The sequence below is a fragment of the Megalops cyprinoides genome, chromosome 22 (assembly GCF_013368585.1).
Source record: "Megalops cyprinoides isolate fMegCyp1 chromosome 22, fMegCyp1.pri, whole genome shotgun sequence".
NCBI lineage: Eukaryota > Metazoa > Chordata > Actinopteri > Elopiformes > Megalopidae > Megalops > Megalops cyprinoides.
This window is the reverse complement of record NC_050604.1, coordinates 27085802-27099604: the sequence shown is the minus strand read 5'-3', so window position 1 is coordinate 27099604 and position 13803 is coordinate 27085802. Positions and strand designations below refer to the sequence as shown.

At 50.0% G+C, this 13803-nt stretch overlaps 2 protein-coding genes across 3 annotated transcripts in view; both read right to left on the bottom strand.

The window, feature by feature from the left end:
• Window positions 1–1312: 1312 nt before the first annotated feature.
• LOC118769919 (zinc finger protein 696-like) lies at window positions 1313–4841 on the bottom strand. 2 transcript variants are annotated; one of them, XM_036517334.1, is made up of 4 exons: window positions 3980–4841; window positions 3559–3713; window positions 3286–3394; window positions 1313–2562 (listed from the first exon to the last, which is right to left on the bottom strand). In XM_036517334.1, the coding sequence occupies exons 1-4, from the start codon at window positions 4254–4256 to the stop codon at window positions 1418–1420; spliced, it is 1686 nt and encodes a 561-aa protein (XP_036373227.1). In that variant the 5' UTR covers window positions 4257–4841; the 3' UTR covers window positions 1313–1417. The 2 variants fall into 2 exon arrangements, with proteins under 2 accessions (XP_036373227.1, XP_036373228.1); XM_036517335.1 differs by having other exon boundaries at window positions 3286–3391.
• Window positions 4842–8459: 3618 nt separating this feature from the next.
• vwa11 (von Willebrand factor A domain containing 11) overlaps window positions 8460–13803 on the bottom strand; it is a 12564-nt gene continuing 7220 nt past the window's right edge. Inside the window, exons 10-16 of the mRNA XM_036516670.1 lie at window positions 13061–13193; window positions 12119–12265; window positions 11692–11784; window positions 10441–10709; window positions 9653–9786; window positions 9160–9319; window positions 8460–8885 (exon numbers count right to left, since the gene is read on the bottom strand). Coding sequence (XP_036372563.1) covers window positions 8460–8885; window positions 9160–9319; window positions 9653–9786; window positions 10441–10709; window positions 11692–11784; window positions 12119–12265; window positions 13061–13193 — 1362 coding nt within the window. The remainder of the gene's footprint in view (window positions 8886–9159; window positions 9320–9652; window positions 9787–10440; window positions 10710–11691; window positions 11785–12118; window positions 12266–13060; window positions 13194–13803) is intronic.

Sequence of the window (13803 nt, the reverse complement as noted above, 5' to 3'; positions counted from 1 at the left end):
GTAGGCAACTGAGTAGTCAACTGCTGCTATTTTTTTATGTGACGAAGTTCATTCACAGCCACACACACCGGGATGAGCATGGAAATGGTCTGTACAGGTGGCTTCTAACTAGGTAAACATGCAGATGAAGATTTAGTTTCCTGTCAGAGTTCCAGGCCAATTCCTGACAGTGTGTATGCACTGCCACCAGCATCGCTCCTGAAACTGTATGCAGTGCAGTGACATTACGGTGTCTGCTACAAAATGATTCTAACTACTCTTTAATGACAACAGTAACATTTCAAAAGACAAACTGTGCCCATGGTCCTGGTTTATTTGGTGTGAAGGTTTAAAGAGGAATGTGAAAGAACAAAAAGAAACCAACCGAAGAGCAGTTTAATATGTTTCTTTCCATTTCACAATAACTAAGGTAAGACCATTTTTTGTCCAAAAGATTTATGTATAAATTAAAATGTATATATACACATATATGTATATATATATATACACACACACACACACGGACAAAAGTATTTGGCCACACCTGTTTTTCAGAGTTTGGGCAAGGCCCCTTATCTCCAATGAAGGGAAATCTTAATGCTTCAGCATACCAAGACATCTTGGACAATGCTATGCTTCCAACTTTGTGGCAAAAGTTTGGGGAAGGCCCTTTTCTATTCCAACATGACTGACATGCCCCAGTGCACAAAGCAAGGACTATAAAGACATGGTTTGATGAGTTCGGTGTGGAAGAACTTGACTGGCTCGCACAGAGCCCTGACCTCAACCCTATCGAGCACCTTTGGGATGAACTGGAACGGAGATTGCGAGCCAGGCCTTCTCGTCCAACATCAGTGCCTGACCTCATAAATGCTCTACAGAATGAATGGGCACAAATTCCCACAGAAGCACCCCAAAATCTTGTGGAAAGCCTTCCAAGAAGAGTGGAAGCTGTTATAGCTGCAAAAGGGGGACCAACTCCATATTAAAGTATATGTATTTGAATACAATGTCATTACAATGTAATGTGCAGGCGTCCAAATACTTTTGTCCATATAGTGTATATGTGTACAAACAATGGACATTGATGCAATGCTAACTTTCAAAAGTTGTTTGCTTTGTCCGTTGACATTATTGCTCTCATGTTGTATTAAAAATGAAAAGTAATTTCTTATGTTGCAAGAGAGGAGAAAAGCAAACACGCACAAACTAAAAGCTGAGAATAAAAGTAAAGCAAATAAACAGAAGAGAAAAAAACATTTTTTCATTGATTTAGTGTGATGTAATAGACGTCCTTAAAAATATAAGGCTTGGTTTTCCATCAGTCCTTGTCTGGTACACCATAATTTGTCAATATCTGGAAAATTTTTCATCAAAACCTTACAAGAACAAAATACATAATTTTCCTTTTTTGCGCAAATTTACAAAACACTGAATCTTAACTATGTTTGCGTTGATGTGACTTCAAATGGTCTAGTCGCTTGAAGCTCAGGCCGCAAACAGTACAACAGTATGGTCTCTCTCCTGTGTGAGTACGCTGGTGAACCTTTAAAATGTCTGCCCGGGTAAAACTCTTCCCACACTGATTGCAACGGTGGGGTTTCTCCTGCGTATGAATCCGTCGGTGCAGTTTCAGATTCCATAATCGGCTGAATTTATTCCCACAAAGTGTGCAGCAGTACGGTTTCTCACTTGTGTGACTGCACTTGTGCCTCTTTAGGTCAGCAAAAGAAATGAAACCCTTCCCACAGTGGCTGCAGAGGTGCAGGCCCTCGCCTGAGTGGATGCGCTGGTGGACCTTCAGGTTGCAGGCCTGCGTGAAGCTCTTTCCACACTGGGTGCAGGTGTACGCAGACCCCGCCTTATGCGTCAGGAGGTGAGCCTTCAGGCTCGCCAGGTCGGGGCAGCTCACCTGGCACTGGGTACAGCTGTACCGTCTCTGTCCCTTCTGACTCTGCTGGAGGATGTCAGAGGCGAGCGAGATGCCAAAGGTCTCCCCCTGGGGCTGAAGCTCATGGTCTCCCTCTGCTGGCAGCAGCTGGTTGCCACATGCCCCCAGGTCTCGCTGCTCCCCTCTGGTCCTCATCCTGCCTCTACGCTGCACCTGGTACCGCCCGTCCGTGTCCTGGAGAAACCCGTCTTCGTTGATCAGAAGACAGTCCAGTTCGTCGACATCTGCGCTGTCCCGCGGAGACCCTGGCGGGGACGGATGTCGGTCAGCGAACGCAGTCCTCTTTCCCCGCGGAATGAGCGGGTGAACAGGGACGTCAGCCACTCCAGCCGGGTCCAGCTCGGCGGGGGCGTGACCTGCCGCCCCGAACCCCAGCTGTCCGCCCGCTCGGAGGAGCGAGTCATCGAGGCCCTGCTCGTCCAGCTCCCCCGAGCCCAGCATCTGGGCGATGTACTCGCTCTTGGGCGCCGGCTCCAGGCCACTGAGCTCCTCCATCCCGCCATAGCGGCTCCTGTACTCCTGCGAGATCTCCTCTGTGTCTCCATCGTGTGCAGGGTCCGTGTCTGGCCCCAGGCTGGAGCCCCACTCCCCGAAACCCCCATCTGCGGTGAGTCCGTCGCCTCCTTCATGTCCTGGGTCACACACACAAAGCACACACAATAAACACACCGGCAGCACATTGGTGGCTCAGAACCAGAACGCGTGTCTGTTCCTTTCTGCCTGAGAACTGTTGATGCATGTTTGTCATGCCAACTCATTACATTACATTACATTACATTCCTCTTACCCAGAACCACTTACATAGGCTATAACCTTTACATGAAGTGTAAAGATAGTAGCATAGTGGGTAAGGAGCAGAACACTTAACTGAAAGGTTGCCGATTTGATTCCCTGCTGGGGCACTGCTGCTGTACCCTTGGGCAAGGTACTTGACCCACAATTGCCTCAGTAAATACCCAGCTGTCTAAATGGATAAGACTGTAAAAACCTGTAATTGATGTAAGTTGCTCTGGATAAGAACATCTACTACATGCCAATAATGTTATGTAATGTATATGCTACCTATTTACAAAGCATAAACCTGGATATTTACTGAGGCAATTGTGGGTTAAGTACCCAAGGGTACAGCAACAGTGCCGCCGTGGGGAACTGAACCAGCAACCTTTCAGAGCCCTGCTCCTTACTTCTATGGCACACTGTCAACTCATACTGGAAAAAATAAGGCACTAGGGTAATTTGTTTTTACAGATTCAGAAAAACTTCATAAGCAGTTTCTCTAAAGCAGAGAGGGAGAGATTACAGTCAGTCAGTTCAGAAGCGGTGCCGTCTCACGCCTGACGATCAGACCAGCTCACCCTCCAGACACGCTCTCCACCGCTCCTGGAGGTCGCAGCACTCAGCGGCCGCCTGCAGGCTCTCCTCTTTCAGCATGGCGTCCAGTCTGTCCCCGTCCAAATCGGTCTGCTGTGGCAGAGAGGGAACACTGCCTCTGAATGCAGAGAGCAAAAGCAGGGCAGAGACACCGTGTCCCACCGCCGTTAAACACACCTCCCTACACAGAGCCAAAGGTGCTGTATGAGCACCGTGTTACCAGCGTGGCTACTGCTACATACAGTATCAGTCATTACTGTTTGCGTGTACCCTGCCGGCACTCCGACAGGGCTGGGCGTGGTTGCTTCCTCCGGGGCATTCAGGGGTCCCGGGTTCGATGCTTCCCCCGGACAGCTGCTCCAGTCTCCTCCCAGAACCCTCTCCTGCTTCAGCCCACGGCCCTCGTCAACAGCTGGAGGGAGAGAGAAACACACCGTGCGCGGTCAGGTCCCCAGCTGCACACCGCGCTAGTAGCGACAATGCGGGGAGAGAGACCGTAGTGCATAATCCATCAGTGTTACTGTAAGGTTGCACAGTTCAGTTAGCTAGCTGCATAATCATCACAAGTGAAGTGCAAAAGGGGGCAGGGCAACAATGACAGCAACAGGTGAGGACAACGTTTGAAGGTGCAAGCAGGTGCTCAGTGCGCATAGTCACGTTAAAAGCGTTCCTCCTCACCGGACTCAGCTCCGGCCGCTCTGCCCTCGCCTCCGTCCCCCGGAGCTCTCGCACGGCCGCAGTCCGCACACCTCGCCCGCACACCCTCCCTCTCTCTCCGCCGCGTCTCTGCCCACTGTAACCTCTGCTTCAGCGTCTCCACCTGCTCCCTGCTCCGCGACACTTCCTCCAGGAAGCTGTCCTCCACCAGCCGGGTGATCTCGTACATGGCCGCTTTGAACACCGTCTCCATGACCCCCGAGAGCTGGGACTGAAAAGCGAGGATGGCGTCCGACATCTCGGGGTCTGTTTCAGCACCAGCTCGACGAAATACCCCCGATCTTACTCCAGGGTCTGCCACTCACAGGCCAGATAAACGGGCAAAGCGTTATCTAGCAGCTGACTTCACAGCTTATTTTCCAGAGCTAGCTAGGTGGCTAGCGATCATCATTTAGCTCCCACGCACTACCTGAAACGATCGATATGATTCCGATCGTTTGCTATTGCAGTTCGCAGAAAATCGCTCTACGCATGTATCCAGGTATTCCTCTAAAGTCAGAACTGTCACCTTTGCGTCGGACAGAAACTGGCGTGAAAATACGATGCTGGAACTGAGCGTTCTTCCGGGGCAAAACATGCAGATGACGAACCGCCTGATAAAATACGCGTCTTTCCGTTATTAAAATCGGTAGTTAGGTAGACGCAGGAAGGGGGCTGGTCTTGGTTATGTTTTGAGTAGCCCACAGCAAGTGAAAGCAAGATTACCCAGCAAAAATGTGCCCGTTAGCGTGGGCATCGGGCAACACAATAGCTGACCAGACGCCCACCTTGGAACTTCCCAAATCCAGGGAACTACGGATACTCGCAGCAGACAAACGGAACCAAGGAGACCGTACTTTCGCCCAATGTGCCGAGAAATCGCCATGCAGTCGTTTTTTTCGCAAACTAGACTGATTCACTCAACCAATTTAGTGATATTATTGTCATGTAATTGCTACGTGCCAAATAAATCTTGCGATCGCCACCCCCCCCCCCCCCCCAATTTCCTTAATTAGGTTTATTGATTTATCTTCATAACTTGCCCGATTGTTGTGTGGAGACACAATGCCCCAGTCATGGCATTACATTACATTATTTGGACCTGACCTGGGGTATGAACACCACAGAACTGGTAAACTTTCTGAGGGTCTTGAGGAAGAACAACATCGCCCAGAGACTGCTGGTGTCCTTCTACCGCTCCACCATAGGGAGCATTCTCACTTACTGCCCCTGTGTGTGGTTTTCCAGCTGCACTGTGGCACACAAGAAAGAGCTTCAGAGGGTCTTCAAGACTGCTGAGGTAATCATCGGGTGGCCTCTCCCCACTCTGGAGGACCTACACAGTTCCTGCTGCCTCAAGAGAGCTCATAACATCATAAAGGACACATCCCACCCTGGTCACTCTCTGTTCGAACTGCTACTGTCAGGCAGATGGTATAGAGCCATTAGAACAAGGAAAAACTGACTCAGTTTTTCTCCCACAGCTGTACAAGCTTTAAATGCCACAAAATAATGTTCACATTCACTGTGCAATAAGGGATCTGTGCAATTAATGCTCAGGGTTCTTCACTCTGCAACAAGGGATCTGTGCAATCTTTCTGATCTGTGCAATTTTTCAATGTAGATATCTCTGTGTGTTTTTACTTGTGTTCTACCATTTTTACTTTTTATATAGTCTTACTTTTGAATTATTTTTATAAATTATTTTACTAGCTTTTTATTGATCTTTTGCACTGTTGAGGACTGCACTCAAATTTCGCTGTACATGTTACAATGACAATAAAGAAATTCTGATTCTGATTCTGATTCTGATTCTGATTCTGATTCTGATTCTGATTCTGATTCTATTTACTATCATAAACGGGTCATTGTTGGTAAGCTGGTAACTATTCTATGAGCAATAGTGACCTCTGTGACTGGTCCAACGAAAAATGAATCCACTGAATTGAGTTTCTTTATCCTGCAGGGTATTTAGCCATGAAGGGTCCTTTCCACAACAGAGAGACCAAACAGCTGCACTGAGTCCGGGAGGTCTGGTCTGGTCCCTGCTACTGAGAGAATGGCCTACGACTGTCAATACTGCTGTGGAAATGGCGACAATAATTGTGAAAAAAATCATTGGAGAGGAAAAAGGAAAATGAAAAAAATATCCTAATATCTGTTTGCTGGGTGCTTATTCGGCTTAAAAATTGAGACTTTTGTTTTAGAAAACAAGAAGTTGCCGGTTGATGACAGATGCAGGGAAATTCGTGTGTTCAGTATTGTTAGTTTCATGATAAATACCACGGGAACTACATATGCAAGTCGGCCATGGAGTCCTGTCACTCCCGACTGTTTCTGTTCCTGGTCCGGAAGAGCCGCTCAGCTCAGCTGACACATGGCATCGCATCGCCCTGGATCACCTCCGGATCGGTAGAGGGCAGCAGAGCTACAGTGAGCGCTCAGCTCGAGTTTACGGGATCGCTTGCGGTTTGGAGCTGTAACTCCGTACCTTCACGTCTGCGGACTTGCTGCAAAGAAGGGGCGGGTCATCATTTCTGAACTTCTGAGCACCGTATTGAGACAGGTGAAGACAAGCAAACCCATCATTTCCTATAAGCATCACTCTGTTCACGCAAAGCGTGAAAGTTTGGGCAGTCCCTGGTTGGATTATGTATTGGGATTGAGTTAGCCACTTCAAACATATTGAAACATGTCAGAAACTCCTGCACGAGGCTTCCAGTCCCAGGTAGCCTCGCTCATGGAGATCCTGCTCGAGGCAGCGGTTCAGGAGCTGCAGACTGAGGCGGCAGAACGATGCGCTGCAGTCGCGCCTGCGCTTTGCGGAAACTGCGCGGGGATCAGGTGGACCGCAGCGCGAGGACGGCCAGCTCGTGCCGGGTACAGCGCTTGCAGACCCAGCAGCGCGAGGCAAGGATGCGCACTGCAGTAACCTCGTGCAACAATACTGTCTTACACCGGACTTTACCTTTTTTGAGCAGTTGATTAGTAATTTATCTACTTCGCTACTAACTTTCAGATGGCGTGACAGCGGCTTTATTGCGGGGGTCCTGTTCCGTATCGCTCTGTAATTTAGGTTATATTTACTAACGACATACACTTTCTAAGGGTATTTGTGATTTGTGAAAGAATGAAAAACAATGTCACTGAAAAATGGCTTGGATAATTTCTTCTTTAAGTAGAACTTTAATGAAACATAATGAAAGTACAGTGTGCTGTAACGGCATTATTCTAATGTGTAAATGCAGTCCCACTGCTGGTATCGTCTGTATTGCACATTCGGAGCGGAACACCATTGTTGCACATCCTTTCCAAGGTAAAGAGTGATACCTTGTGGTGAGTCAGTCTAAAGTTTTGTTTTTTTTAATTCATAGGTGCCTAACCCAGCCTGAAAGAAGAGCTAGAATTTACCAATGTCATTGGCTTCAGAAAAAATATTTTAAATGTAATGCCTGATACAGATAACAATTATCTGCATAGTAATGAATAATGCATAATAATCCATCCACTCAGTAGCATGAAAGTCGTTTATTTTAGACATGAGGGATAGGAGATGGAGAGGTTGCTTTGCCAGAGAAGCAGTGCAGCTGTGCTGGCTTCATGATTTATGCTGTATGCTTTATGATTTATGCTTTATGCTTTTGCTTGTGATGGCAGGCGTAACCAAAGGTCTCCTTGCTCAGATTTGCTTTCCTTTCTGTTTTGATAGAGTTTCACATTTCACACTGCATTTCTGATGACAGCATGAATCTGTTTCCCTCTGGCTGCATTTCTGATGACTGCATGAATCTGTTTCCCTCTGGCTGCATTTCTGATGACTGCATGAATCTGTTTCTTTCTGGCTGCATTTCTGATGACTGCATGAATCTGTTTCCCCCTGGCTGCATTTCTTCACCTTCACACACATGAAGACGAAGCTCTGAAAGCTCACATCATCCACTGCTGCTTTCCTCATTCATCCACATCATCATCCTCATCATCCTCACTGCAGCGGCAGGAGCGTGGCACTGTGAGGGGGGTGAGGGGGGGGAGCGTGGCACTGTGAGGGGGGTGGGGGGTGAGGGGGGGCCATGGTAACACTGCCCCACAGTAAAGCTGAGGCTGGAGCAGAGAGCAGTGAGTGCGGCACGTGCACACGGCCGGGAGCGGCACTGCCGGAGGGAGACCTGCTGTAGCGACGGTCAGGCAGCCTGGGGGTTTGCACTGCATTACACAGCGGTACCACCCTCCTCTCCAGCAGGGCTGGAGGTTTGGTTGGCTTTTGCACAGTTCTGCTCTTAATTTTCTAAGCGTCCCCAAGCAATTAGGTGGTTTGACATCTAGGAAACACACATGACAGCTGGACAGCTTGTGCTGTATTCTCGGATCCCTCTCCGCAGTGTGTTGGTTGAAGCGCATTAGCGTGAACGCAAGCGGCAGGAAGCAGGAAGCCCTTCCTCACAGCGGCTGGGAGTGAGGAGGTTCAGAGGCCCCCGGAGGCGCTGCAGAGCGCGTACAGGGCGGAGGCCAGGAAGCAGAGGCCCAGGGAGGGGGCGGGAGCCCGGGGGCTGGAGGCGGGAACAGCGGTGATGGGTGTGGCCGTGGTGGCCGGCCTGATGGAGTGGAAACAGGTGCCCACGTTTCCCACCGTGTCCACCGCCACTATCTCCACCTCCGGCGAACAGCAGGAGGCGCTGTAGGTGGCCAGGGTGACGTCGACGCCCCCCTCCCCCGTGGAGGGGGTGGTGTTCAGGGTGCCGTTGCCGAGGCGCGTGGAGACGCTCTGGATGCCGGTCCCCGTCCCGTCCGTCAGGTTGGCGGAGAGCTCCCACTGCGAGCCGCTGCAGTCCTCAGAGCAGTTAGCGGTAACGCTCAGCACCGTGCACACGGGCCGGCTGAAGTCTGTCACCTTCAGGGACCAAAAGCCAGCAGAGTCACAGCAGTGACACCAACTGTCCAATCACAGACAGCAGTGACACCAACAGTCCAATCACAGACACAGCAATGAGACTGACAGTCCAATCGCTGACAGAAATGATACCAACAGATACTGAAGTTCTGTTCAAAGGGGTAATCTGTGGGCTGGTTTTTTTCTTTTAACTGAGGTATGAAATGAACTGATGTGATTTCTGATCTTTGTGTGTCTGAAACTGAAGGAACTGTGCTCTCCCTCCTGGTGTTACCTTGGTGACGACGGAGAGGCGTAGCACAGCGTAGTTGGAATCAACGGCTCCAGGGCCCTCGATGTCGATGGTCAGTGTGACGTCGGTGCCCGACGGCGTGCTGGAGGGCGCTGTGAGCTCCACCGAGGCATCGCCACTGCCCCCACTCTCCAGAGCGATACTACACCCCCGGGAGAAGAGACAGTTAGATAGCACCCAACAGAGAGAGGAGAGACCATGCCGCTGTCTCACTCAGCACAGAGAGGAGAGACCATGCCGCTGTCTCACGGAGCACAGAGAGGAGAGACCATGCCGCTGTCTCACGGAGCACAGAGAGGAGAGACCATGCCACTGTCTCACTCAGCACAGAGAGGAGAGACCATGCCACTGTCTCACGGAGCACAGAGAGGAGAGACCATGCCGCTGTCTCACGGAGCACAGAGAGGAGAGACCATGCCGCTGTCTCACAGAGCACAAAGGCAGAGCACATACGCTTACAGCTAGCCAGCCCTACCCGGATGTGAAATAGGTGATGAAGCTCCTGTCATCTCTGGCAGTGATGGTGTACCAGCCGCTTGTCCCATTGGTTGTCACGGTGAATGGAAGGGAGAAAGGTACCCCAGGCTCCAGAGAGGCATTAGCCTGGGTCTGAGAGGAGGAGAGGAGGGGAGAGAGGAAGAGGGGAGGGGAGAGAAGAGGAGAGGACAGAGAGAAGGGAGGGAAAGAGAAGGAGAGGAGAGGGGTAGAGGGTACACAGAGGAAGGAGAGAATTACTTTACATATTCATAAAAATTTGATTTGTTAATTTATTTAGACATATTTTTCAGGTGATTTCTTAATGGCCTCCTACTGCACCATCACTCCCCCTTTTTGAGCCTTTTGGTGAAGGTCAGACAGGGAAAACTCCCTGTATGAGTCCATCACAGAGCTGCCACCAGCATCAGGGGTCTTCCCTCTAACTGTATTACTTTCATTTGAGTATTTCAAACTCAAACTCCTCCTGAAACCACTCTAACTACTCCACATACAGCTGAAATCTCTTACAGTAATTTGTTTGAAGTTGGGCTTTTATTTGTTTTTTATATACATTGAGGATTTAAGTATGGAAATGCTTGATTGCATGTTCTTCCTAGTAGAAAAAGTTATATTTCTTGACTATTATTATTATTATTACTTTATTGTTATCATTTTTGGTTGTATTAGTAGCAATAGTCACAGCAGTAATGTTATTAAATATAGTTACATACATGCTTATGCCTTCATTAAGGTGTATAATTTGGTAAAGACAGTGCGTGTTCTCACCCTGATGATAATTTGGGAGACTCGCATCTCGGTGGTGGACTGTCTCTGGAAGGGAGTTAGGGAGCTGCTGGCCACGCCCTTCACCAGCACTACAAACTCCCCCTCTGGAATCTTGTCCAGGGACACCAGGTAGTCCCCGTTACCCAGCCTCCTTGCGGTGCCGTTCTCTGCCCTCGAACCCGACACCTCCACCAGGGAAACCTCCGCCACCGTCAGGGAATTTGAACCACCGCTCCCCGTCATCGTTAGCAGCAGAGTAGCGCTCTTTCCTGAGACATGCAGAGAGAGAGAATGAAGGAGAGAAGCACAGTGAACCATCAGCGAAAGTACTCCTGCAATCTGCCAAACTGCCACTAGGTGGTGTGTTTTTCCCACTGCTGAGGTGGAATACTGTTCACTGTTTCATGTGTCCCTCTTAGGATGATGACTGTATAAATAAGTATTACACATTATTACACCAGTTCATTAATGTCATAAAGAGTTATCATTATTGTTATTATTATTATTATTATTATTATTTTGTGCAGGTATGTGTAACGCATGGGAAATGCACCTCATGTGTATCCATAGTAAATTTGAGCTTTTGTGCCTCTGCCTGTGAATTTCCTGCATGAATCAATATTAGAATGTAGTCACACCAATTTACTGTGAAAAGCACCGCAGGGAGGGGTCTCCCCCGCGTGTGAGCGGTGAAACGCACCGCAGGGAGGGGTCTCCCCCGCGTGTGAGCGGTGAAAAGCACCGCAGGGACCGCAGGGAGGGGTCTCCCCCGCGTGTGAGCGGTGAAACGCACCGCAGGGAGGGGTCTCCCCCGCGTGTGAGCGGTGAAACGCACCGCAGGGACCGCAGGGAGGGGTCTCCCCCGCGTGTGAGCGGTGAAACGCACCGCAGGGACCGCAGGGAGGGGTCTCCCCCGCGTGTGAGCGGTGAAACGCGCCGCAGGGAGGGGTCTCCCCCGCGTGTGAGCGGTGAAACGCACCGCAGGGACCGCAGGGAGGGGTCTCCCCCGCGTGTGAGCGGTGAAACGCACCGCAGGGAGGGGTCTCCCCCGCGTGTGAGCGGTGAAACGCACCGCAGGGAGGGGTCTCCCCCGCGTGTGAGCGGTGAAACGCACCGCAGGGACCGCAGGGAGGGGTCTCCCCCGCGCGTGAGCAGGGAGGGGTCTCCCCCGCGTGTGAGCGGTGAAACGCACCGCAGGGAGGGGTCTCCCCCGCGCGTGAGCGGTGAAACACGCGGCTTCCTCAGCCTCACCTGCGTGGGGCAGCCCGTCGATCACCGCGTAGCCCGGGTACAGCCCCTCAAACGCCTCCATGAACTCATAAATGAAAGCAATGCTGCTCTGACCTGGAGGCACACACATACACGCACACACGCACACACACACACACACACACACACACACAAATACAAACACATGCATGCACACACACACAAACACACACAAACACACACACACAGGCTTTAGATACTAAAATACACACCTTTTAACACAAAGCCTAAATTATTAACACCACTGAGTGTGTAGTATCATACATTTATAGTAGCATTCAACATTCATAACATGCAAATAATAATATATATTTACAGAGATATATTTACATGTTCAGGTAATTTACTGAAACACACAGTAGATTTGTCAGATCACGTTTCTCTCAGGGCAGGCCGGATTGGTTCTCACCAGTGACTTTGAGAGTGTAGGGCTGGCTGGAGTCGATGCTGATTTCCCATAATCCTGTCTCAGGGTGCAGCTGAACTCTGCGAAGGTTCCCCACGGCTTGCAGCGTCCCCAGGGGCCCATTGGTGACTGAACTCTTCTGGGTCATACCTGGGGGTTCAGGTAACACCAGGTAATCAATACAGGAGACATTAACCAGGAGGGTTAATGCAGCAGTTTGTCTGTAGGCTGGGACTGTAGCATGTAGCAGTTTGTCTGTAGTCTGGGACTGTAGCATGTAGCAGTTTGTCTGTAGGCTGGGACTGTAGCATGTAGCAGTTTGTCTGTAGTCTGGGACTGTAGCATGTTGCAGTTTGTCTGTAGGCTGGGACTGTAGCATGTAGCAGCTTGTCTGTAGTCTGGGACTGTAGCATGTAGCAGTTTGTCTGTAGTCTGAGACTGTAGTATGTAGCAGTGTGTCTGTAGGCTGTGACTGTAGTATGTAGCAGTTTGTAGTCTGGGACTGTAGTATGTAGCAGTGTGTCTGTAGTCTGGGACTGTAGTATGTAGCAGTGTGTCTGTAGGCTGGGACTGTAGTATGTAGCAGTATGTCTGTAGTCTGGGACTGTAGTATGCAGCAGTTTGTCTTTAGGCTGGTGTTAAAGCGGTAGACTGAAGGGGGGGGTTATTTTGTGGCTGAGTAATCAGGCATTGCTGCCCATGTTCACTTGCATGGACCCAGCGTGGTTAAAAAAGAATGTTCTGCAGAAGGCTGTGATTGGTGGAACAAGGACGGCTGTGATTGGTGGAACAAGGACGCCATCATGATGAAATAAAGTCCAGTTCAAAGCAGTATCACACAATACACATCCTTCTCAACTAGGGAGGTGGGAGGGGGATATTGCTCCAGTCAAACAAAAGTCACATATACCTGCATGCACCTGGACAGGTGAGGTGTGCCGTTACCTGAGGGGCTGCGGAGAGTGAAGCTGAGGGAGCTGCCTGTGATGTAGACGGTCAGGTTCCTCACAGACGCGTCCACCAGGAAGGAGAAGGATTCACTCGATCCCACCTTCCTCACAGTCTGTAGAATAGTCACCTGCAGACAGAGAGAATCATTTCAAAGCTGTTTTATCTTTTTATTTTATCTATTAATCTGTTATTTTATGTTATTTATTTGTTTAGAATGTTTTACCTATTTATTATTAGTTATAATTATATATATAAAGGGTTACCGTATATCACTGTGCCAGCTTGCCACAATAAACTGGACAAAACTTCATGTGTCTTACGTGTAAATCACAGAGGCTAGACCTTAATTCAGGACTGCCGATTGCTGCTCGGGTTGGCAGTGCTCAGTCCAGCCTTCTTCCTTGTACCCTCCACAGAGAGAAGGCAGGAGAACTGCACACGCTGACAGCAGACCAGTGGGATGCACACAGACACCACCAGCGCAAAAACAGGCTCACCAGAGCAGGGGTGGAGGTGAGGGCAGTGCCAGAGCAGAGGTGGAGGTGGAGGTGGAGGTGAGGGCAGTACCAGAGCGGAGGTGGAGGTGGAGGTGAGGGCAGTACCAGAGCAGAGGTGGAGGTGGAGGTGGAGGTGAGGGCAGTACCAGAGCAGAGGTGGAGGTGGAGGTGGAGGTGGAGGTGAGGGCAGTACCAGAGCGGAGGTGGAGGTGGAGGTGAGGGCAGTACCAGAGCGGAGGT